We start from the raw sequence: 24415 nt of genomic DNA on the forward strand, positions 1-24415 counted from the left end.
TGGTGGATCTAAAAGTTCTATGAATCTATCATCACATTTTTTTGTCCTTAGAAAATTATGCAAAATACATGCAGTTTTCACAATGAGAATACTAGTATCAATTTTTGTTTCCATTGGTCTGTAGAATATACGCCATTTTTGTGCCAATATTCCGAAAGCGTTTTCTACTACTCTTCTCGCTTTACAGAGCCTCACATTATAATTTTCCTTGAAAATATCTGTTCTGCTTTGACTGTATGGAAAGGGCCTCAACAAGTATGGTTTTAGTGCAAAGGCTTCATCTCCAATTAAGACATGGGGGGAAAGTTCATTCTGGCCTGGGAGATTTTTCGGCTCAGGTACACCCATCTGATTTGTTTCAAATCTTCTTCCCATGTTGGAAGCTTCGAATATTCCACCGTCGCTGTTTTTACCAAAACCGCCAATATCAACTGAAATGAATCTATAATCTGGGCCAACAATAGCCATTAATACTGTAGAAAACTTATTCAAATAACACCAATAATTAGATCCTGTTTTGTCTGGACACTTGATAATAACATGCTTGCCATCGATGCTACCAATACAATTTGGGAATCGCCAGGTATTTCTAAAACCTTCTTCAGATTTTTTCCATATTTCTGTAGTTGGTTCGGGCAAGTAAATATGTTGCAAATTTCTACATAAAGCTTCACAAACTTCTACAACTATGGCACTTACAGTCGAAAACCCGACTCTAAAACTATGGCCTATTGTATAAAATGTATCTCCGGTAGCCAGATACCTAAAAAAGAATATTTTGTTTCAGGGGATGAGATTAAAAAAAATGGAGGAATCTGCGCGATACGTACGCTAAGTACATAAGAACTAATAAAACTAGAACTGGACAAGCGGCAAGCGATAAAAAAAAATGGATATGGGCAGATCATATGGAATCGTTCAAACCGTTCCTAAATTTTGCTAAGACTGCATCCAATGTCACAGATGTTGATACACAAGAATCTGAAGCATTCCCAAATATAGAATCACCCGAAAATATATTAACGGATGAAAATTCCGCAGTACAGAAACCAACGTGTAGTAAAAATCTACTAACAACTCAGACAGATGATTCCCAGAATAAGATTCAACCCTCCTCATCGAAACCTACTCGAAATGAAGCTCCTAGGGTTACTCTTTCAAATGAAACTCCTTCTACAGGCAGAACAAACAGAAAACGCAATTCTGAGCCATCCACATCTGTGAAAGATATGATCAGTTATTTTGAGAGCAAAAAGAGAGTAGTGCATGATGCTACCGATCAACTGTTTTTGGCTCATGCTTCTACGGTAAAATCTTTCTCTCCTAGAAGGCAAATTGAAACAAAAATGAAGATTGCGCAAGTTATCATGGAGCAGGAGTTGCTTCAATTGGAGGAAAGTTCTTTGAATAGCCATCAATCTAGAGCTGAAAGTACAGACACCTATCAAAACCCCTCTTCCGTCGGAAGTATTTCGGTTGTATCCCTACCTTCACCAAATGACACTGCATTACCTAAACAATCGAATACTTCTGGGTTCTATGAAGTGAATTGTGAAAATAATTATATTACACTACACAACTTGGCGCAGAGTTGCAACCAAGCAGCTTCTCATAATCCATCAGTTTCCAACTATGTCAATTCCTTTGACCCTTACAATACATAAAGTATATTTTAGAGTTATTTTGATCCTTATTCTCTTTTACTGTAGTAAATTAATGATATAAATAATGCCTGCAGTTTTTTTTTTCATTTTCTTACCTTAATGTTATGGCCAACCGTTCTTCGGGAGAAATAGCTTCTCGGTAATTCGTGTCTGATTTTCTAATATCATTTTCTACAAGGTGCAACAGTTCATCGAAACAATCTATTGTCATTCTAAAATAAATGTAGCATCTTTTATCGTCTTTTCGTAATTGAGGCATCAGCGTGTGATATTCCTCACATTTCAGTCTTTCTAGATTGATATCATGAACCCATTTTCTTCTTTTCCTAAGATTAAATTCATAATATAGTCCATATTGTTGTTTTAGGATAACTATAGATAATCATTTTACCTTGAATTGTCGTCCTCCATTGCTAACATTACAAGAGCTTCTTCTTCATCTGATGATGTATACATTTTTGTGAAGAATTGAGATCACTGAGTAGTATTCTTTGTTTTTCGTTGTCACCAACTCTTCTCAATACTAGACTCATACGAGTATGACGCGAATATATTCGCTTCAATATGAAGTTCTTTACGAATTCCGTCAGGAATTCGACTGCGAACTTTCCGTCACGAATCCGCTGCGAATAATTCGCGTTGATTTGGGGGAGCCTTAAGTTTTATGACGGAACTGTAGACCAGGAGTTTATTTTTTAGTGATAGTGGTGAGTTACTTCCAAGCAGCCAGTGTTTTTAAGTATAATTTTCCAAGTTGGCCTTTTGTCTAGATGTAATCCCAAGTACTACACTATCTTTTTTGGTATTACGTTTTTGTTATAATGTATTAATTTAATGGCATTTTGTGAAAGTTACATTGCTTATTTTTCCTCGTTTATTTTTTTTTCTCCATCTACTAGCCTATTTACGTGTTTCGTTTAGTCTTACTTGTAAAATGCGGGTTGCAATTACGGGATTTGTGTGTTCCGCCATAATAGGGAACTTGCATAAATTTTTAAATTCGAAAAAAATGTGATAAATCACAACAGAACATAATTTAAAACATGTATCAAAGATAAAAAGTTTTGTTTGTCTTTCGTTTGGCCCCTAAAGACGATTAAAAATTCAAATTAAAACAGGTGGCTCAAAACGCGTCGTGGCGCCACTCAGTTTTACGTTTACATTTTTCCAATAAAGTAAACAGAATTTTAAATTAGACGTTATAAACGTCAGTAGAAAATACATTTATGTGACGTTACAAGTGTTTTTGATCGTTTGAACTATTCATAGAAAATTTGTACTTTTACAAAATGGTTTTATTTTCAATAGTAAACCTTCGTTCCTTTCCTTCAAAAACAGTATAAAACTAAAATTTTAACAAACTGGTATATATTATTACAATGACATACGATATATGTCATTAAAATATAAATATTTTTGACTTATTCCACGACGATGAGCTGGCCAAATACCCAAGTAGGTGGAGGCCAATAAACTAAAGAAGGAGAAGAAAAATATACCTAAATATAAGGTTGTGTCTAGGTATACGCTAACGTGTACGCAAATAAAAAAGTTAGAGTGTCAGTGATTTCTTATTTTTTATTTGTTTAGTGTTTGTTTTTAAATTAACTATGGAGTGTGGACAATATTTATTTAGTTCTTTTAATGAGTTTAAGAATATTTTAAAACAGTGCGAAAAAGATAAGAGACTATAAATTAATATATATTTTTTTAGTTATAAATGAAATAGAATTACCGTCCAAGTTTAAAATAAAAGGAAGACCTAAAGCTTTCACAATAATAATTAACTTGTTCTGAAGCTATTATCCTTGTGGCATTTTTGTAATCAACTATTCTAAATGGGAACCGAGCCACAATTTAACTAAAAAATTGATTTTATTAACGTTTCTAACGTATCTAAACCGGATGTCGTTGTCAAAATACAAAATATTATTAAATTAAACAAAAATGTTGTTGCTTAGTAAACAATTTTTTCTAATAATTTATTTAATCTGACTAATTTTTGTATTTTGACAATGACATCCGATTTGGACGTCGAAACTTTAATAAAATAATTTTTTTAGTTAAATTGTGGCTTATTTTGCATTTAGAATAGTTGATTATAATAATTCACTTACGTATAAAAATTATTTTAACAATATTTTGTACCTACATGTCATGTCAACTAAATAAATATAATTATTTTGCTAACCTAAATGTATACTTTTTTATATATATATATATATATATATATATATATATATATATATATATACATTGATTTATTACAATTAAGTTTGAAACATCTGAATAGTTCTGCTTCTTCCCTAAACAAATATTTTTCTATCAAACAAACACTAAACATATCAAAATAGCATGTACCAAAATATATAGTCACTGCGCAAGCTAAATAATGACGTCACTGGCTTGATGAAGTTTAATTCGCGTCTACCTAACTTTTTTATTTGCGTACACTTTACCGTGTACCTAGACACAGCGAAATATAACCATAATCAAAACTAATGCAAAACTATGTGACACCACGGGCCGTTTGAACTATTTTATACCGCAGAAGACTTTAAATATGTATTTCTAAGTTATTACGGGTTTTTGAAGCGTGAAATTTTGGAAATCTCATTTTTAAACAAAACTGAACATTATTATCTAATAAAAAAAATGTGCAAGTTCCATATTGCAGTATCATCTGCAAATCTAGCTGTAAGATGATTTTCATCGGTTGGAAAATCAGCAGTAAACAAAGTATACAATAAGGGAGCAAGTATACTTCCTTGCGGCACACCAGCTTTTATAGGATAAATTTTTGTTGTAAAGTCATCAAATCTTATCTATAAGTGTCTTTTTTCAAGATAAGATTTGAGGAGGACGTAGAGTAAACGAGATAGTTTTTTCTTCAGTTTATAAAGCAATCCCAAATGCCAAACTTTGTCGAAAGCTTGACTTATGTCCAGGAATACAGCATTGCAGTATCTCTTTTCCTGAAATGTAGTTTGTATCACGTTAACGACTCTGTATACTTGTTCAATGGTCGACTGTTTAAGAGGAAATCTAACCTGATGCGTTCCGACTAGTTTCATGTTAATCTAATTCTATTAATAATAATTTTTTTATAATTTTTCCTGCTATTTTGGGCACAACAGGTAATAAGCTTATTTGTCTGTATGATTTTATCCCTTTAGCAGGTTTTCCTGGTTTCTGTATTAGTATAATGTCTGCGAACTTCTATAGTATTTTTTCACTAAGTTAATACTTTTCGAGTTGTTTGCGAGTAAATATGTTCATTTTTTAACAAAATAAAACATGTTTTTAGGCGGTTTTTTGCAAATAATTTAAAAAGTAAATAGTTTTTCTTAGTTTTGAAAGGGCTGTACTTGAAAAGACTTAAGCTAGTCAATAATCACGAGTGTATCCAAATTTTGAACAGCCATATCTTAACCAATCTTTGCCTTACAAAAAAACAAAAATCTAAAATATCCAGGAAAGCAAAACCTACATTTTTTTATTGTATGCAAATTTTGAACAGCCATATCTTAAATAATTTTTGCCTTACAAAAAAACAAAAATCTAAAATATTCTGGAAAGCAAAACCTACATTTTTTTACTATTTGTGATTTTTGGTATCACTAATAAAGTTGAAGTTATTTTGAAAAAAGGCATTTTTTTCAAAATTAAAAATTAAAAAAAATTTACTTTAAAACCAATTTTTTTTTAAATAAGCCCTTTGAACCGATGATACTTACAGACCATATTAATAATACATAAGTAAAGTAACTTGTGAAGCGGTAACGATTAATTTGATTTAAGATGGTAATTAGCGGGGGAATTCCCGATTTTTTTTGACAAAAAAAAGAGACCAACTTTGTTTTGTGCGTAACTTGCTTACTTTTGATGCTAGAAACTTTTTTAAAAAACAAAAATAAAGCTTTTCTCAATAACTTTAAAAAAGTTGTAATGAGTTTTCTCCAAAAAGTGCGTCATTTTTTGGTTATTCCACACTGAATTATTCACTTTGAAATTTGACGGATATGAACCTATTTTTTATTAGCTACAACTTTGCTTCTACTTGGTCTAGAGAGTTCGTGAATACACCATTTTTTTATATTTTAATGGGCTATATTTTTGCTCAAAAAGTTTTTTTCGATAAAATACGTAATCTTTGAGTTATTGGCGTTAAAACATGTTTTTTTGTCGAGAAACGAACGTATTTACTCGTAAATAACTCGAAAAGTATTAACTTAGTGAAAAAATGCTATGAAACAAAAGTTGCTTAGAATTAGTCAGTTTATCAATTTTCGGACTTATTCTGAAGGTATATTTTTTTACCCCGATAAGGGGTGAAGCTCCCCCAGGGCAAAAACACACATCAACCCACTATCAGTTTTCTTCTTTGATATGTTATCTATGTCTATGCGTAACTTCATGTTAATCCAACCGGTTGTTTAAAATTTGGAGCAAACACTGTGATTCAATGTACTATAAGTTGCTAAGGGACACCAACACAATAAATCACAATCGTAAAAATGAAAAATAAATCTCCACTCCACTTGAAAAATCATTTTTAATAATTAAATGTAATTTTCTTTTAAAATAATTTTTAAAGATAACATAAGTCTTTCTTTAGTCAATGACTGTGAAATAATATATTAATTGTTATAAAGTCACTACAATTTAAGAAAACAAAAACAATTATCTCGGCTTCAGTTGGTCATAGAATTTTTTTATTTTGTTTGAAAAAATATTTGTTTTGTCTTCAGCAACAATAATCTGCAAGTGAAAAACTCATAGGATATACAGGGGCCGCTTCAGTTCTAAATGTTTATAACGGAATTTGCCCCCTTACTTTCAAACCCGAAATAAAAGGTTGAAAACTGTTTCCGAAAAACCAGAATATGAAAATATAAGTCTTTAGAAGGACAACGGATCTAGGATTAACTACGTATGATTTTTTTTCAAAAAGTTCTAGCATTCGAGATTTGATCTCTCGGGATAAACAATTTATAATATCTAAGCACCAAACATAATTTTTTTATGTTTGGAATTGCAAGATCTTCATTTTAAATCATTAAAGAATAAAAAAAGTTATTTTTATAATAAATAATGCAGTTGCAAAAAACGGCCATTTTGGGCTTTTCACAGTCTGTTTTGCAATAACAAATTCGCGAAATTAAACTTACTATAGCTCAAATTGTAGGATATTTAATTTACCACAACTTTCTTCTAATTCTATCAAAATGAATATCTTAAGCTGCAAAAATTAAAAATTGAAAATTTAACAAATGAAAAACGTCATAAATAAAATGGCGCACAAAATTTTTGATTAAATTTTAGTAGAAGTTATTCCTGGCATCGTCTTTTATAACACCTGATAGTTTTCAAAAATTCCCGAATTATAACACGTTTTTTCACCCACAGCTTGGGGTAAAATACATGTAGGAAATATCAAAATAACTAAGTTAATCATTTAAAAAATATACTTTAATTATTTTACAGGGAATTTGGAAACTTTAGAAAAATTAATCTCCTTATCTGCTTACGCAAATATATTAAACCATAAACGAGAGACTCCACTTCACGTGGCTTGCCTAAATGGACATCATTCAATGGTAACGCGTCTTCTAAAATATGGAGCCAAATTAAATGTCCTGGATATTGAACGAGAAACACCACTATTTAAGTCTGTCAGAGGTGGAAACAAAGCTTTAACCAAATATTTAATTACACAAAAAGCTGTGGTCAATACCTCTAACAGGGCTAAAGAAAAGTTAATACATCTGGCCACGGCTTATAATGATATGAATCTCGTTGAGGTCTTAATCGATATTGGACAGGATCCAAATATTTTAACGGGCTCAGGTATGTGTGTATTTCATATTTATATTATTACAATTAATTTTTTCTCTCTCCTATGACGCTACAGCCCAAGTCGGGCCCTGGGGTCGTATTTTCGAATTTAATCGAATATTTTCGCATACGAGTTAACTCGAATGAAAAATTTCGTATACGAACGTAAATGTGTATTTTTGAACGTCCTTCGAAATGTTATACGTATACGAGCAAAATTTGCACCGGCAACACTGCAAATTCGAATAACATTGAACTTATTTGTCATCTGAAGAGTCACAATGTTGCCATATTTGTTTGGTCTATTTCTTGTATAATGTACACGACTGTCTTGAGTGGGGTATAATGTATAAGAATAAGATTGTAAAGAACGTTTAATGTATAAAGATAACGACTTATAGTCTGAACAAATTATAAAAAATGGCCATTTTTGGGAAAAGTTGTTTAGAAGTTATTTTAAGTGTAATCGAATATTAAGATTGCATAGGTATATTAGTAATATCAATTTGCAAAGTCCGCAGAAAGTGTGCTATTTTGTTTAATATTATTTTTGTATCCAGTATTTACACTGATATTTTACTATTTACTTTTAAAAACTTTACTTCAATGCACCTTTATGTAATGTGATATTATGAAAAAATTGAGGATATGGCAACGGTGTCATATGTCAAGTTTGGAGCTTAGATCTAATGCTAAAATGCGTACATAAAGTTAGGTTAGGTTATATTTGCAAGGCATAATCGTACATGTCCTTTCTTTCTATTAAAGAATTATTTAAACCAGCCATTGAAAATAAATTTCTATGTAAAAATATTGTACACAACACAATTAACACTATGAGCTAAAACTATCATGACAGCTGAAATGACCTTGAAATGACAACAATTATTCGTATACGAGCATCACGATTCGAATGGTTCATACCCATTCGAGTCGCCGTATACGAAAAAATTCGTACACGAAGTATTCGAAAATACAAGACACCGGATTTCAAGCGAAATTCTTCTAATTTCGTATGCGAAATATGCTCGAATGAATTCGAAAATAGGTCCCCTGGCCTTCTCCAACACTCGCCATAATGTATCTCTGTCTCTGGCTGCTCTCCTCCAGTTGTACAAGTGAGTTAAAAATGAAACATTTACGCCGAGAATTGGAGAGTAAACTAGAAAACTTTCCAAAAAAAAACGAATTATTTTAGAAAAAGGCTGATTCTTTTGTAAAAAGGCAGGGAGCATTGATCAAAAAACTTGTTAATTGCTTCATTTTGGATAGAACTTAGTCGCCACGTAGTGGTGACCACATTCTTCCAACAGTCGACATTTGTCTTTGATTGAATCTCGGACACTCGATTGGCTACAAATAATGTTTTAAGATATTTTGATCCATCCCATTAATTCTAGTGGATCGAACATTTGTGCAATGGGGAATAGAACGGATCGCTTAGAAATTGTATTTGTGGTTATTTCAATAGATATTTTGTACATGAAGAGAATAGGGGAAAAACAAGGAATGTCACATTTTATACATATAGAGATAAACACCAATACAGGTTTAATTCTTATGATATCTAAAAACTACTTAGGAGATCCTTAGCATAATTCTAGCAATTATTAGTCTATAATCTTAATATAATATTAATCTATATTAACTTGTTAATTTAATAATGCACCAAAAAACTGCTATCATTCCTTATTTTTGTCCAGTGGCGTGCGAACAATCCTGGTCCTTCGCCTGGATAGAAATTAATAAAAAATTTTATAGACTGATCATTCTGGTTATTGTTCTGAATCGATAGTCTAGTCGAGAGCACTCAGTTTTTGCTACCACATGGCGAGAAAAGTCAAAATTCATGAAAAAGTGACATTTCTTGTTTTTCCCCTGTACTCTTCACATAAGAATGTCCAAGCTAAAATTTCGCAAATCCCCATACTTCTGGTGTTTTCATTTGAACCATTATAAAATTAAGTATGTATTTGGATATTTAGTTTCCTTAAATAACATTTGGATCATTTAAGATCCACTTTTGTAGAAGAAAATCGTGCTCTAAGCACGAAGAACGAGACAATTATTAGAAGAGTATAGGCAGCTGAGACGAGAAGAAAAACGAAAACCGAAAAAAAAGAAGAAGGAGCATATAGAATACCAACTGAAAGAACTAGAAGTATAACACACAAATGGAAACCCGAAGATTCTACAAGAAGATTAACCAGACTAGAAAGGAATTCAAACCTAGAGTGTCAATAGTTAGAAACAGAAGAGGAGAAATAATTGGTGATCAGGACTAGATACTAGAAAGGTGGGCAGAATATTCTGAGGGTAGACTAAATATAAGAAGTGAAATGAGGTTGCATGAAGCAGAAATACAGCTCGAAGACATGGAGGATGAAAGAGAGAAAGATAACATCCCAACAGAGGAAGAAGTCATCAAAGCAATACAAAAATTGAAAGAAAACAAAGCTCCTGGATCAGATGAATTCCTTCTGAACTTTTAAAACCTGTCGTAAAAATCTGATTTTTAGTATAAGTAGGCTAGTTGTACTGATTTGCAAGCAGGTGAAACTACTAGAAGACTAGAGCGTAGGTATAATTGTACCTATTCACAAGAGACGATATCAAACAGTGTGTGATGACTACAGAGGCGTTACCCTGCTTAACGTGACTTACAAAACATTGGCCTACATTTTTTACGATCGACTGTCGGGATATTGTGAAAGCATAATAAGCAAATACCAGTGTAGGTTTCGCAATGAAAAGTCTACTATCCATCAAATATTCCTTCTAAGACCAGCTTTGGAAAAGCATATAAGTATGGAATTGATACTCATCATTTGTTTGTGGATTTTAGATGGGCCTATGACAGTATAGACAGAAACGCATTATATAAAGCCATGGTAGATTTTAATATTCCAATACACTTAGCGAGGTTGGTGAAAGGAACCCTCTTAACAGTCGAGTGTAAGTTTATAGTGCAGAATGAAATATAAATAACTTTCCAGGTACAAACCGGACTTCGACAGGGGGACAGTCTATCTATCAGCCTTCTATTGAACATTGCCCTAGAGAATGCTATTAGAGAATCTGAAATAACAAGAGGGACCATTATAATTAGGAGTGTACAAATACTAGCGTATGCAGATGATATTGACATCATAGCAAGAAGAAAGGCGGACCTGCTTCAATCGGTCACGGCATTGGAAGCAACAGCAAAAAGAATGGGGCTAACACTAATAAAACTAGGTATATGAAGGTCACAAATAATAATCAAGTAGCAGAACCTGAAGATCTAACGGTTGGAACATATACCTACTTTCGAAGGAGTAAGAGAGTTCGTATATCTAGCCTCACAAATCAACCAAAGTAATACAGTAACTGCATAAATATATATCTAGCAGTAAAAGATGCATATATCTAGCAAATAGAGCTTACTATGGATCAGTGGCGGCTGGTGACTCAAAAATTTGGTAGTTCTGCAGTATTTTTTGGTTTTTTTTAATTCAATATCTTTTAATCGTTGTATTTTACAACGAGGCTTTTAGTTTGATATTTTACACCATATATTTATTCATTATATATCTATTAAAAAATAATAAAGAACTTACCGATTTTCTTCTTTTCAAATTGAAGATAAATCCAATTATATCAAAAATAGCAATGGTACATTATGGCACACTAGTAATTGTTTTATAGTTTATGTTTTTAGTAGAATTTTATCGATAAATACGCGAAACTAAGGAATGCAAACGAAAAAACACTACAAACAAAATCGCCACAACAATAATTGCATTATAGGGTCTTACGAACTAACTACACACAGAGCCAAATATATTATTTTTTTTATAAATAAGCTCGATTCGTCGATTTTTTTAAAGCAAACTTGTCTATAACTTTTTCATTAAAGTTTGGTATTTCTTTTATAAGTGTTTTTTCTACTGACAACATGGTTAATGCTACAAGTCGGTCTTCAGTCATGGAATTTCTCTACAGTCAAAATTGTAACCTAAGAATTTCTAAACACGGCACAGATGCAACGGTCACGAATAACTGTCGTGAATTGCAGCTCGCAAACACATTTCCGAGGCCGTTAATCAGCCGATTGCCGAAGCACATCGGCTAAGATCGCCGTTTGCCTAATAAATGCATTTTACCGCTGCCAGTGTTTCGGTTGTTACGCGGCTTCACTGGAGCAGCAAATACGTAAAAAGATTGCTTCACTGGAGCACCAAATACGTAAAAAAATTATACGGTTTCACTAGAGGAGTAAATACGTAAAAAAAAATAATATTAATCATCGTTGTTGGTGAATTATTATTAACAGTTGATGTTTAATATGATAATATGGCAGATTTGAAATAAAACTATATTAATTATTCTTTAATAATTAAGATTTGCTATGGTTGTTTGGTAGTTCTGCAGCTCAGCAGCACATAAAGAAAAGCCGCCACTGCTATGGATTAAAGAAACTATTATCATCAAACGTAGTCACAAAAAGAACAAAAATATGGATATACAGAACTCTAATCAAGCCCGTCATCAAGGAGTGCAGGAAAACGGATTATGGCGTGGGCGCTATAATTTTGAGCTTTACCGCGTTTATAGTGAGACTAGTATTGGTAATCTAAGAAAATAAACAGGCTGCGTTGGCTAGGCCACTTAGAGAGAATGAATGAGGTGGAGCCGTCGAAGCACATTTATAGCCAGAGTCCGGATGGAGTGAGGAGAAGAGGCAGGCCTAGAGCATGATTTAAGGACCAGATGGAAGACGACTTGCGAGTGTTCGGAGTGCGAAATTGGAAAACCAATGCGAAAGATAGGAAGGAATGGAAGCTGATTCTGAAACAGGCCAAGACCCACCATGGGTTGTAGAGCCAATGATGATGATGAAATTTTGAAATTATTTAAAAAGTTAAAAAAGACATTAAACACGAAACCCAATATATCGATACTCAGTTTAGAAAATTATTGATGTCTTTATTTAGCTAATTTAAAAAATAATAGTAATAATAAAATCTATTTCTAATCTATTTCATGTATATGTTCGGTGTCCCCGAAAATAGTGCTTTCCTTTAAAGTATGGATATATTACACAATTTAGAACAAAAAAGTCCTATAACATTTTTTTCTAAAGTTAACCGTTTCCAAAAAAAATTACATTGGTCTCCATATAGGCAAATTTTCATTTTCAGACAATTGAACAATCTGGCAACACCTACAATTGTGACTTACGAAATTTAACATAGTGGAACCCCATGCACAAGCCCTTCACAAGCCCATATTTATTTAGTCTTTTTGGGAGGTTGTTGACATCTGAAATATGGGTTACCTTGTTACCTACTTTCAACATAATTGTTGCTTTAATTATGGTTCATTTGCTATTATCTGAATTAATTGAGGTTTTGAATTACGGCTCGAAATTCTACTTTTTCGAAAATTATTACTTTTACTTAAGGGCATAAGCGCAAAATATCGCCTCTAATGCATTTTAAGTGCATTCATTTTTTCGAATCCTGAGAAAACTAAGAAATATTTTTGAAAAATTTAAACGCAGAATGAAATATTACGTTATTATGTTTATTTTAATAAGTTACAGGGGTAAAAAAGAGAAAATTTAGTGTGATTTTTAATTTCAAATATCTCATAAAAAAAAGTTTTTGTTTATTCTAAGGGACTTTCGGCCCTCGGCAATAATGCAATCTTTCATTGTGCGTCTAAAGTTTTCAAAAATACTTATTAGTTTTCTTAAGATTCTAAAAAGATTAGTGCATTTAAATAGCATTGGACCAAAATTTTGCGCCTACTTCCTTAAGTAACTATGGTTTAATTCCCAAAATGCAATTATTAATGCAACTAAGAAAAATTATTTGTAATGTTTTTCTGAAATGTAGTGGAATATGGAATAATTTTAAACGAATTGATAAAATGTTAATTATTTACAATAAGAAACACTTTATATTTTAACTAAACTACATTGTATTATGTATTTATTAAGCTCTAAAGGTGTTTAAGGGCTTTAACTGAATTAAGTACATAGTTTACAGTGGAAATTAAATACAACAGATAACCTTTAATAATTCTAAATTAGTTTTTTAGCGTTCTCGGACTATCAGTGATTTGCTTACTTGTGAACTAATATTAAATTAGATGTTTATACTTACTTGACAATATTTTTTATATTAGATGTTCAAAGTGAGCTCCACCTGCGCCAACACATGCATCGATACGGCGAATCCAGTTGTTGGTAATGCCATAGTTATCTAAATTATGTCGAATGGTTTCTGCAGCATCAAAAATTCGTTCCCGTAATTCAGCTTCTGATTGGATTTCATCTCGGTTATCATAAACTAACGATTTAAGATGTCCCCAAAAATAAAAATCTATTACATTGAATTCGGGACTTCGGGGAGGCCAAAGAATGGGTCCATTCCTACCAATCCAACGACGAGGATACGTGGTATCCAAAAGATTTTTCACAACTCTGGTAAAATGTGCTGGGGCTCCGTCATGAAGAAACTAGGGTTTACAATACCGGGATTCCGGGATCCCGAATACCGGAGTCCCGGACGATTTTTGTTCGGTATTCGATACCGGTATTTATAATAAAAATACCGGTATTTCGGTATTAGCTTAATTTATAAAAAGTGAATTGATGCACAATAAACTTTCTTCTAAAATATTTTTTGGTATTACAAGAAATTATTTTTGAAGATTAACAACCAATGTCATTGTAAAAAATATTTATTAAACACGTTTATTACATATACAAGTCAAGTATAGCGCTTTCTAAAATCGTGAATGTCGTTAATTCAGGCGAAGGGTTATATAGTCATGTCGCCAAGGGGGATACAACGGCCTCCTTTATTCAGATGGACTTACCCAAGTTTTTTTCATGTATTTTGACCCGTAGAATACGAATTTTTTGGGTAACAGTTGATCCGGATGTCGATAAGATTGTTATAGACAAAGAACTTGAGGAATTACATAACAGCGATTTCTCGCAAAACAAAACATTTTTTTGTATTTTTTGGGTCATTCTAAGCAAAAAATGTTCTGGAAAGTTTTTTCGTAGGATGCATAGTTTTCGAGATAAGCGCGGTTGAACTTCCAAAAAATCGAAAAATTGCAATTTTTGAGACGGAATCACTTTTGATTAAAAAATAAAATAGCAATTCTGCTTACCGCATTTGAAAGTTCAAGTCAAATTATATCGGTTTTGATTATTTGCATTGCTAAAAATTAATTTGTTTATTCTTAAACAAAGCTATAAACAGTAATAAACACCTAGTGCGTGAGTGATGTTTTCAATGATTTCTCATTTAAAATCGAACAAGTAGGTAGAGTAGGTACAAGTGCAAGCGAGGCAATATCTACGTAGGACGTATTAAAACGCATGTATTAGGTACGGGAAACACTATGTGTTTACAGCTTTGTTTACCAATAAAAAAATAAATTAGGAATGCAAATAATCAAAACCGATATAATTTGAGTTGAACTTTTAAATACTGTAAGCAGAATTGCTATTTTATTTTTAAATCAAAAGTTATTCGGGTTCAAAAATTGCAACATTTCCATTTTTTTAAATTGTAACAGCGGTTATCTCGAAAACTATGCATCCTACGAAAAAACTTGTAGGAACATTTTTTGCTTAGAGTGACGCAAAAAATACAAAAAAATGTTTTGTTTTGCGAGAAATCGCTGTTATGTAATTCCTCAAGTTCTTTGTTTATAACAATCTTATCGACATCCGGATCAACTGTTACCCAAAAAATTCGTGTTCTACGGGTCAAAATACATAAAAAAAACTTGGGTAAGTCCATCTGAATAAAGGAGGCCGTTGTACTCCCCCTGGCGACAGGACTAATATTAGTTTCTACAACCAAATTATTAAATCTCGTCTATACAAATACTAAAAACGAGTTATATAAAAATTCTTAAATTTTTAAAATTAGACTACTTTATTTTATAAATAAGCCGTAAGAAAATCAGAATTGTTTTTACATTTTTAGATCTATTTTTCATTTTTTTGTGTAATGTGGTCTATAAATTAGGCTCACTTATTTTCTGAATTATTTATAATACATAATTGAAAATATATAGCAGTCTAAACACAGAGTAATCTATATTGAATATATGTATGTCACAGTAAGTTAATATCAATATATTTTAAAGTTAAATTAATTTACAAATAGCAAATTTCATAAGTAAAAGTACTATATGCAAAATTTATCCAAGAATCAAATATTATATAAGTACACAGTTTTTCTATTTGCACCTTTTTTGTATCTATCTATTCGTATTCTCTATGTAATATTATAAACAACATCTTCTCATTTGAAAAGAAAATTTAATAGGTTTCATATATAGGGCTTTTTATCGATTGCCATTTGTTTCGAGCTTCTGTCATATGTTGTATAATCTGTTTATAATATTAATATAGGTAAACTGATTATATGACATATGACAGAAGCTCGGAGCAAATGACTGTGAATGAAAAGCCCTACTATTTAAGTCGATATAACAACTGAGGATAGTATAAATATAACGTGTATATATTTTATTCATAATACCGGTTTTAATACCGGGATCCCGGTATTTGAAATTTTAAATACCAAATACCGGTATTGAGATTTTGGCTCGGTATTGTAAGCCCTAGAAGAAACCACATTTCAAGGCGTGTTTGCAATGGCAGGTCTTCAAGCAAAACCGGCAAAACATTTTGCAAGAAATTATGATAGGCCTCTCCATTTAGAGTTCTGGGTAATTCATATGGTCCTATCAAATGATTGTTGATTATTCCTGCCCATAAATTTATGCTAAATTTTCGTTGAAAATTTGTCCTAGGTATTAAATTAGGGTTTTCGTCACTCCATATGTGGCAATTATGAAAATTATACACACCATTTCTCGTGAAACATGCCTCATCCGCGCATAACACTTTAGATGGAAATTCAGGTTCTCTGACGAGTTTATCTTGAAACCACCTGCAAAATGTTAATCGTCGAGGAAGGTCACCTTGGTGTAAATCTTGTACTCTCTGATAGAGATATGGATGTAGAAGTTGTTCCCGAAATGTTCTATGAACAACGTTTTTCGATATGCCAACCATTTTAGCCACATCTCGTGTGCTTACATTTGGATTATTTTCCACAGCATCTAAAATGTCGTCTTCTACATTCAATCGGTGGATACTTCTTGTTCTTCCGCTATTTTTTTCGGTACAACAGAATCCGTTTCTAATAATCTTTGAGAAACAGTCACAAAAGTTCGAGGATTAGGAGCTCGCCTTTCGGGATACCGATGCACATAAATTTGGACAGCTAAATTACTGTTGCATTGCGCTTCTCCATAAACAATCAACATATCATGATATTCTCGGATGGAAAACATTTTCACCGTGACACTAAACACAATCGCGTTTACACTAAACACAAAAAATGTTCCAATCTATCTCGTACGATGAAAACAGTACCTACCCTTTACAAAGTAACGGATATACTATAATTTGAATTACCTACCGACGCCTCGTTGTTTTGATAATCACTTGTTCCTCGAGAAAGACTCGTTCTTTTGGTACAGAATAAAACTAATAAATTAACGGAAATATCCAGATGTCGGTATAATAACAAACGAAACAAATTCTTCTTTTGTGTGATGTTTAGGCGCCCCGACAGGTTGCAATGTAAACACTTAGGGGTATTCCGATATGGACATAGACCGGACTGTATCGTCGCCCCCGCTAGCGAAATTATTCCGATTCGATTTTTTGCACAAACTTACTCAAAAAGAGATCCTTATAACATATCCACAGGGTGCCGGGCGATGCCGTGGTCGAAAAATTGTTTAAACAATTTTTTTTTAACAAATTCATAAAAACAATTTTTTATTTCGAACAATATTTTTTTTAGATAATTTGGGTCATTCTGAGCAAAAAACGCCTCTTGTCATTTTTTTTCTAAAATTGATTGTTGTCGAATTATATGCGATTTAAAATTTGAAAAATGCGAAAATGGCCATTTTTAAGGCTTAATAACTCGATTAAAAATTATTATTATGAAATTCAAGTAGTGACCAAATCAAGTTTCAAACCCCTTCTTCAAGGTCCTGAAGAGATTTTTGTCAATATTTTATTACAAAGCTGCTATTTTTAATTATTAACAATTAGCGCAATAGTCCAACTGTATCGTCGCCCCCGTTAGCGAAACTATTTTGATTAGATTCTTTTGCACAAACTTACTCAAAAAAAGGTCCTTATAACACATCCACAGGGTGCCTGGTGGTGCCGTGGTCGAAAATTGTTTAAACAATTTTTTTAAAACAAATTCACAAAAATAATTTTTTCATTGCGAACAATTTTTTTTAGATAATTTGGGTTATTCTGAGCAAAAAAGGTCTCTTGTGATTTTTCTCGAAAATTGATTGTTGTCGAGTTATATGGCCATTTTCACATTTTTCAAATTTTAAATCGCGTATAACTCGACAACAATCAATTTTAGAGAAAAATCACAAGAGACATGTTTTGCTCAGAATGTCCCAAATGATCTAAAAAAAATTTGTTCGAAGTGAAAAAATTATTTTTGTGAATTTGTTTAAACAATTTTTCGACCACGGCACCGGCCGGCACACGGTGGATATGTTATAAGGACCTCTTTTTGAGTAAGTTTGTGCAAAAAAATCGAATCGGAATAATTTCACTAACGGGAGCGAAGATACATCCTGGACTATAGCGCTAATTGTTAATAATTAAAAATAACAGCTTTGTAACAAAATAATGATAAAAATCTCTTCAGGACCTTGAAGAAGGGGTTTGAAACTTGATTTAGCCACTTTTTGAATTTCATAATAATAATTTTTAATCGAGTTATTAGGCATTAAAAATGGCCATTTTCGCATTTTTCAAATTTTTAATCGCATATAACTCGACAACAATCAATTTTAGAGAAAAATGACAAGAGACCTTTTTTGCTCAGAATGAACCATATTATCTAAAAAAATTGTTCGAAATGAAAAAATTATTTTTGTGAATTTGTTTTAAAAAAAAATTGTTTAAACAATTTTTCGACCACGGCACCGCCCTGCACCCTGTGGATATGTTATAAGAACCTCTTTTAAGTTTGTGCAAAAAAATCGAATCGGAATAATTTCGCTAGCTAGGGTGACAATACAGTCCGGTCTAACAAGGGTTTCATTGATATTTACATTTTATTACTTAACAGTGTACCATGTACCTTTAACGTTTTGTATTACAGAGTTGCCATATTTCAATGGGCTTGCCAAAATGTATTTTCGTTTTTTGGCCAAACGGGTGAATTTAGAAAAAAATGTTATAAGAATTTTTGATCTACATGGTGCCTTCTACCTACACCTTTAAGGAACGCACTATTTTCGGGGTCACCCTGTATATTTAATATCTTGACGAAAATTATACATTTCAAAATTTTACCTTCTATTATTCATAATACAAGGTGAATAATCTCTACGTAATACACTTTTTTTAGATGAGGTTTTAAAAACATAAGAATATAGAGGGTGTTTCATTAAAATTCAATATCATGGACTATGCTCGACTTGATAAATCACTCTGTATATTTAAATTTTTGTTTAAAGAGTGAATATTTGAATTTAAAAGTTGACGTATCCTAGCGTTTTTTATAATTTTCTAAAATGAAAACGCAAATAATTTGATTCCATAAGTTGTCGCCATATTTTATAATTTCAACATCTCACTCTGTATTATTCATAACACACATTACATGATATAGTTAGTTGAAAACATGTTGTTATCAGTTGTTAAAAATAAGGCGTATGCACTTTGCTACGCTTGCGTGAACCACCCTGTACATTTAAATTTGTATTTAAAAAGTGCAAATTTATATATAAAAATTGACGAGTCTCAGAGTTTTTTTATAATATTTTAACATTATGTGTGTTCTTGTAAAACAAGGACAGAAATAGTTTAATTCCGTAAGTGCTTTCCACTCTATATATATATATATATATATATATATATATATATATATATATATATATATATATATATACATCCTACTATCAATTTGGCATCGATACATTATGCATTTACCATCGATTTGGCATCGTCTTGCAAAGTGGCATCTGTATATCGATGCCACTTTACACTACCTTAATAACTTTATTCCTGTACTTGCTACCAGAAGTCTAATCAGCTCGGTAGTTAGAGATTTGATTCCTTGATGTTACTTTAATATATCAGCTTTCCTTGTTTACCTCTTACTAAGTTATATAAGTTTATTCCATAAAATGTTTGAGTCCAAAATGATCGTACAGTGAAAATATTATATACATTTAGTTCAGTGTTTTACCGTTTTGTCGCTGCCGTTATATACATGAAAACGTATATCCCACTTTCATTATCAATCATTTTGGCATCAGAAATTTGGCATCACTGTTGAATACAATATTATTCACAACGAAAAATAGACAATTTGAGAATGTATATATTATTTTCATAAAGAAATCAGTCTGGCATCATGTTTTATTGTTTTCACCCAATTTTGAAAAAATGTGAAAACTTTGTATTATCCACGTCCGTCTGTCTGTAACCACAACTCCTCCGTCAATATACCAGCTAGAATGACAAATGAGGTATCAAATGAAAGCTGATAATCCAAGGATGGTACTAAAGGTGAGATATTTGACCTTGGCGGTCTGTCCGTCGGTCTTTACGACCGCGAATATAACTCCTCCATCATTATACCAGGTAGAATGACAAATGAGGTGTCAAATGAAAGCATATAATCCAAGGATGGTACTAACGGTGAGATATTTGACCTAGGCTGTCTTTCCGTCGGTCCCTCCGACCGCAAATATAACTCCTCCGTCATTATACCAGGTAGAATGACAAATGAGGTGTCAAAAGAAATCTTATAATACAAGGATGGTACTAAAGGTGAGATATTTGACTTAGGCGGTCTGTGACTCGGTCCCTCCGACCGCGAATATAACTTATCCGTCATTATACCAGGTAGAATGACAAATGAGGTGTCAAATGAAAGCTGATAATCCTAGGATGGTACTAAAGGTGAGATATTTGACCTAGGCTGTATTTCCGTCGGTCCCTCCGACCGCGAATATAACTCCTCCGTCATTATACCAGGTAGAATGACAAATGAGGTGTCAAAAGAAAGCTTATAATACAAGGATGGTACTAAAGGTGAGATATTTAACTTAGGCGATCTGTGCGCCGGTCCCTCCGACCGCCAATATAACTCCTCCATCATTATGCCAGGTAGAATGACAAATGAGATGTCAAATGAAAGCTTATATTCCAAGGATGGTAATAAAGGTGAGATATTTGACCTAGGCTGTCTTTCCGACGGTCCGTACGACCGGGAATATAACTCCTCCGTCATTATACCATGTAGAATGAGAAATGAGGTGTCAAATGAAGGCTGATATTCCAAGGATGGTACTAAAGGTGAGATATTTGACCTACATGGTCTGTCCGTCGGTCCGTCCGACCGCGAGTATAACTCCTCCATCATTATACCAGGTAGAATGACAAATGAGGTGTCAAATGAAAGCTTATATTCCAAGGATGGTAATAAAGGTGAGATATTTGACCTAGGCTGTCTTTCCGACGGTCCGTACGACCGGGAATATAACTCCTCCGTCATTATACCATGTAGAATGAGAAATGAGGTGTCAAATGAAGGCTGATATTCCAAGGATGGTACTAAAGGTGAGATATTTGACCTACATGGTCTGTCCGTCGGTCCGTCCGACCGCGAGTATAACTCCTCAATCATTATACCAGGTAGAATGATAAATGAGGTGGCAAATGAACGCTTATAATCCAAGGATGGTACTAAAGGTGAGATATTTGGCCTAGGCAATCTTTCTGTCGGTTCGTACGACCGCGAATATAACTTCTCCGTCATTATACCAGGTAGAATGACAAATGAGGTGTCAAATGAAAGCTTATATTCCAAGGATGGTACTAAAGGTGAGATATTTGACCCAGGCTGTCTTTCCGTCGGTCCGTACGACCGCGCATATAACCCCTCCGTCGTTATACCAGGTAGAATGACAAATGAGGTGTCAAATGAAAGCTGATAACCCAATGATAGTACTACAGGTGAGCGATTTGACCTAGGCTGTCTCCGCCGGTCCGTACGACCGCGACTATAACTTCTGCGTCTTTATACCAAGTAGAATGACAAATGAGGTGTCAAATGAAAGCTGATAATCCAATGATGGTACTACAGGTGAGCGATTTGACCTAAGCTGTCTTTCCGCCGGTCCGTACGACCGCGACTATAACTTCTGCGTCTTTATACCAAGTAGAATGATAAATAAGGTGTCAAATGAAAGCTTATAATCCAAGGATGGTACTAAAAGTGAGATATTTGGCCTAGACAATCTTTCTGTCGGTCCGTACGACCGCGAATATAACTTCTCCGTCATTATACCAGGTAGAACGACAAATAAGGTGTCAAATGTAAGCTGGTAATACAAGGATGGTACTAAAGGTGAGATATTTGACCTAGGCGGTCTGTCGGTGGGTCCGTCCGACCGCGAATGTAACTCCTCTATCATTATACCAGCTATAATAATAAATGAGGTGTCAAATGAAAGCTTATAATCCAAGGATGGTACTAAAGGTGAGATATTTGAGCTGGGTACTCTTTCTGTCGGTCCGTACGACCACCAATATAACTCCTCCGCCATTATACCGGGTAGAATGACAAATGAGGTGTCAAATAAAAGCTTGTGGGTGAAAACCTAGGACTTACGAAGTCCAATTTAAAAATAGGGCATATCAGAGATATGCCTTAGACATCATAGAAGACAATGACACAGAAAAATCAAACAAGCAATATGTCAAAAGGGCCTTAGTTATGTATCTTCGGTCCTGTTGGTCCAATCGTGATGTATAGCACCTCAAATGATAGGATTTGACAAACAGAATACAATGAGAGAAAAATCAAATACAACCTCATGTCAAAAGGGCCTTAGTCGCGTATCTTCGGTCCTATAAGACCAATCGTGACGTACGGCATCTCAAATAATAGGACTTGACAAATAAAATACAATGACACAGAAAAATCAAATACAGCAACAAGTCAAAAGGGCCCTAGTTATGTATATCTAGTCCTATTGGTCCAATTGTGACGTACAGCAGCTCAAATGGTAGGGTTTAATGAACAGAATACAATGACACAGAAAAATCAAATACAGCAATATGTCAAAAGGGCCTTATTTACGTATCTTCGCTCCTATTGGTCCAATCGTGGCGTACAGCACCTAAAATAACTGGATTTGACTAATATAATACAATGACGTATGAAAATCAATTACAGCATCATGTCAAAAGGGCCTTAGTCTTGTATCTACGGTTCTATTGGTTCAATCGTGACGTACAGCGTCTGAAATGATGGGATTTAACTGGCAGAATAAGATGGTGTAGACAAATGAAAATGACGGCATGTAATAACACTTTAAAATTGTAGAAATAAAATGGATTAACACACATGGTATGACATATTAGGTGAGAGTATTTAACAAATAGAATACGATTACATACGTCCAGTTTTTGACAAGCGACTTCTCTACACATGATAAACGCGAAAGGGCCCCAACGTTCACTGCTCGACATAGGCCTCCCGTTCACTGCATATACCCACTGCTTTCTGACGCTGTGACTTGAGAGGATAGGATTTAACGAATAGAACGACAAAGAAGACTAAACAAGGCAGCTCACGGGAAAAACACAACTGTCCGTTTTATACTCTACAGGGAAGCATCAAATATTCAACGTAAGAATATATTAGAGTATAACGGTATGATAAATCTTTTTCTTCTTTTTTTCATTTAGTGCATTCCGTACGTTTTTTAAACATAATCAGGAGAAGTTGTTGAATTTCTGAAGTCTATAAAAGAATTTCTTAACAAACCTTTTTTTAATTGTGTTATGGATTATTTTTAAGAATGTGTTTAAAAGGCAGTTCGCAGGCTTATTGTTCAATGGTCTTATCACTTTCAAGCGCCTGTCTTTTTTGTAGGACTATTAATTGTTACTTGTGATTTCAACCATTCTAGCGGGGCAATGCCTTTTCCATAACTGAAATGAATATTGTTATCCATTTAATTTTTTTCCTCAATTAATTGAATGGCTCCTACTGGTGTTTGGTCTAAGCTTACCGCTTTTCCCCATTTAAGCTAAACTGCTCGTCAAAAGTTAGGGATATAGAAAATTATGCTCATTTTCATAGCTAATTTTTTCGAGAACAGATTAACGGATTCCACTATTTTTTTTTAATATTTTAGATTTTTCTTTAGTATTTACACAGTTGTGCAAAGGTTTACACAAACTTCTTTTTTGTACTTATACCGAGTGGTAGGTATAAGTACAGAAAAGAAGTTTGAGTAAACCTCTTGATAGGTATTAGTTACGTATCTTCACTCCCATTGGTCCCAACGTGTCGTACGGCGGCTCAAATCATTGGAATCAGCCAACAGAATACAATGACTAGGGAGCGGATTTATATGCGATCAATTTTGATGAAATATTCGCATATATATGCGGTAAAAAATTACGAAATATGCGCAAGATATGCACAAAAATTCAAAAAATGCGCATTTCGGGAAACCACAAATTTTCTGTCTTATTTAGTAATCTTATTTATTATTTTTCAAATAAAATCATTTTTTATATATGCAATTTATTCACAGTTTTTACAAAAACTGCTACCAATAGTTACCTAATTAAAATAAAACAACAATATTACTATAAATATATTATTATTATTATTATTATTACATAGAAATAAGGGCTGGGGTCATGGAGACCCATAAGCCCATTTACAAGAAAAATGAAATAGTACCTACATTACAAAAATTAGCTTCGCAAATAAACTATAGACTAGTAGATTGTGCACAAC

General features: G+C 33.2%; 1 protein-coding gene across 1 annotated transcript in view; it reads left to right on the top strand.

Annotated features, from left to right (window-relative positions):
* Positions 1-24415, top strand: part of LOC126883958 (ankyrin repeat domain-containing protein 7-like) — a 215769-nt gene that overhangs the window by 47319 nt on the left and 144035 nt on the right. The window contains exon 2 of the mRNA XM_050649726.1: positions 7152-7514. Coding sequence (XP_050505683.1) covers positions 7152-7514 — 363 coding nt within the window. The remainder of the gene's footprint in view (positions 1-7151; positions 7515-24415) is intronic.

This window comes from Diabrotica virgifera, chromosome 4 (genome assembly GCF_917563875.1).
Source record: "Diabrotica virgifera virgifera chromosome 4, PGI_DIABVI_V3a".
In the NCBI taxonomy this organism is placed as follows: Eukaryota; Metazoa; Arthropoda; class Insecta; order Coleoptera; family Chrysomelidae; genus Diabrotica; species Diabrotica virgifera.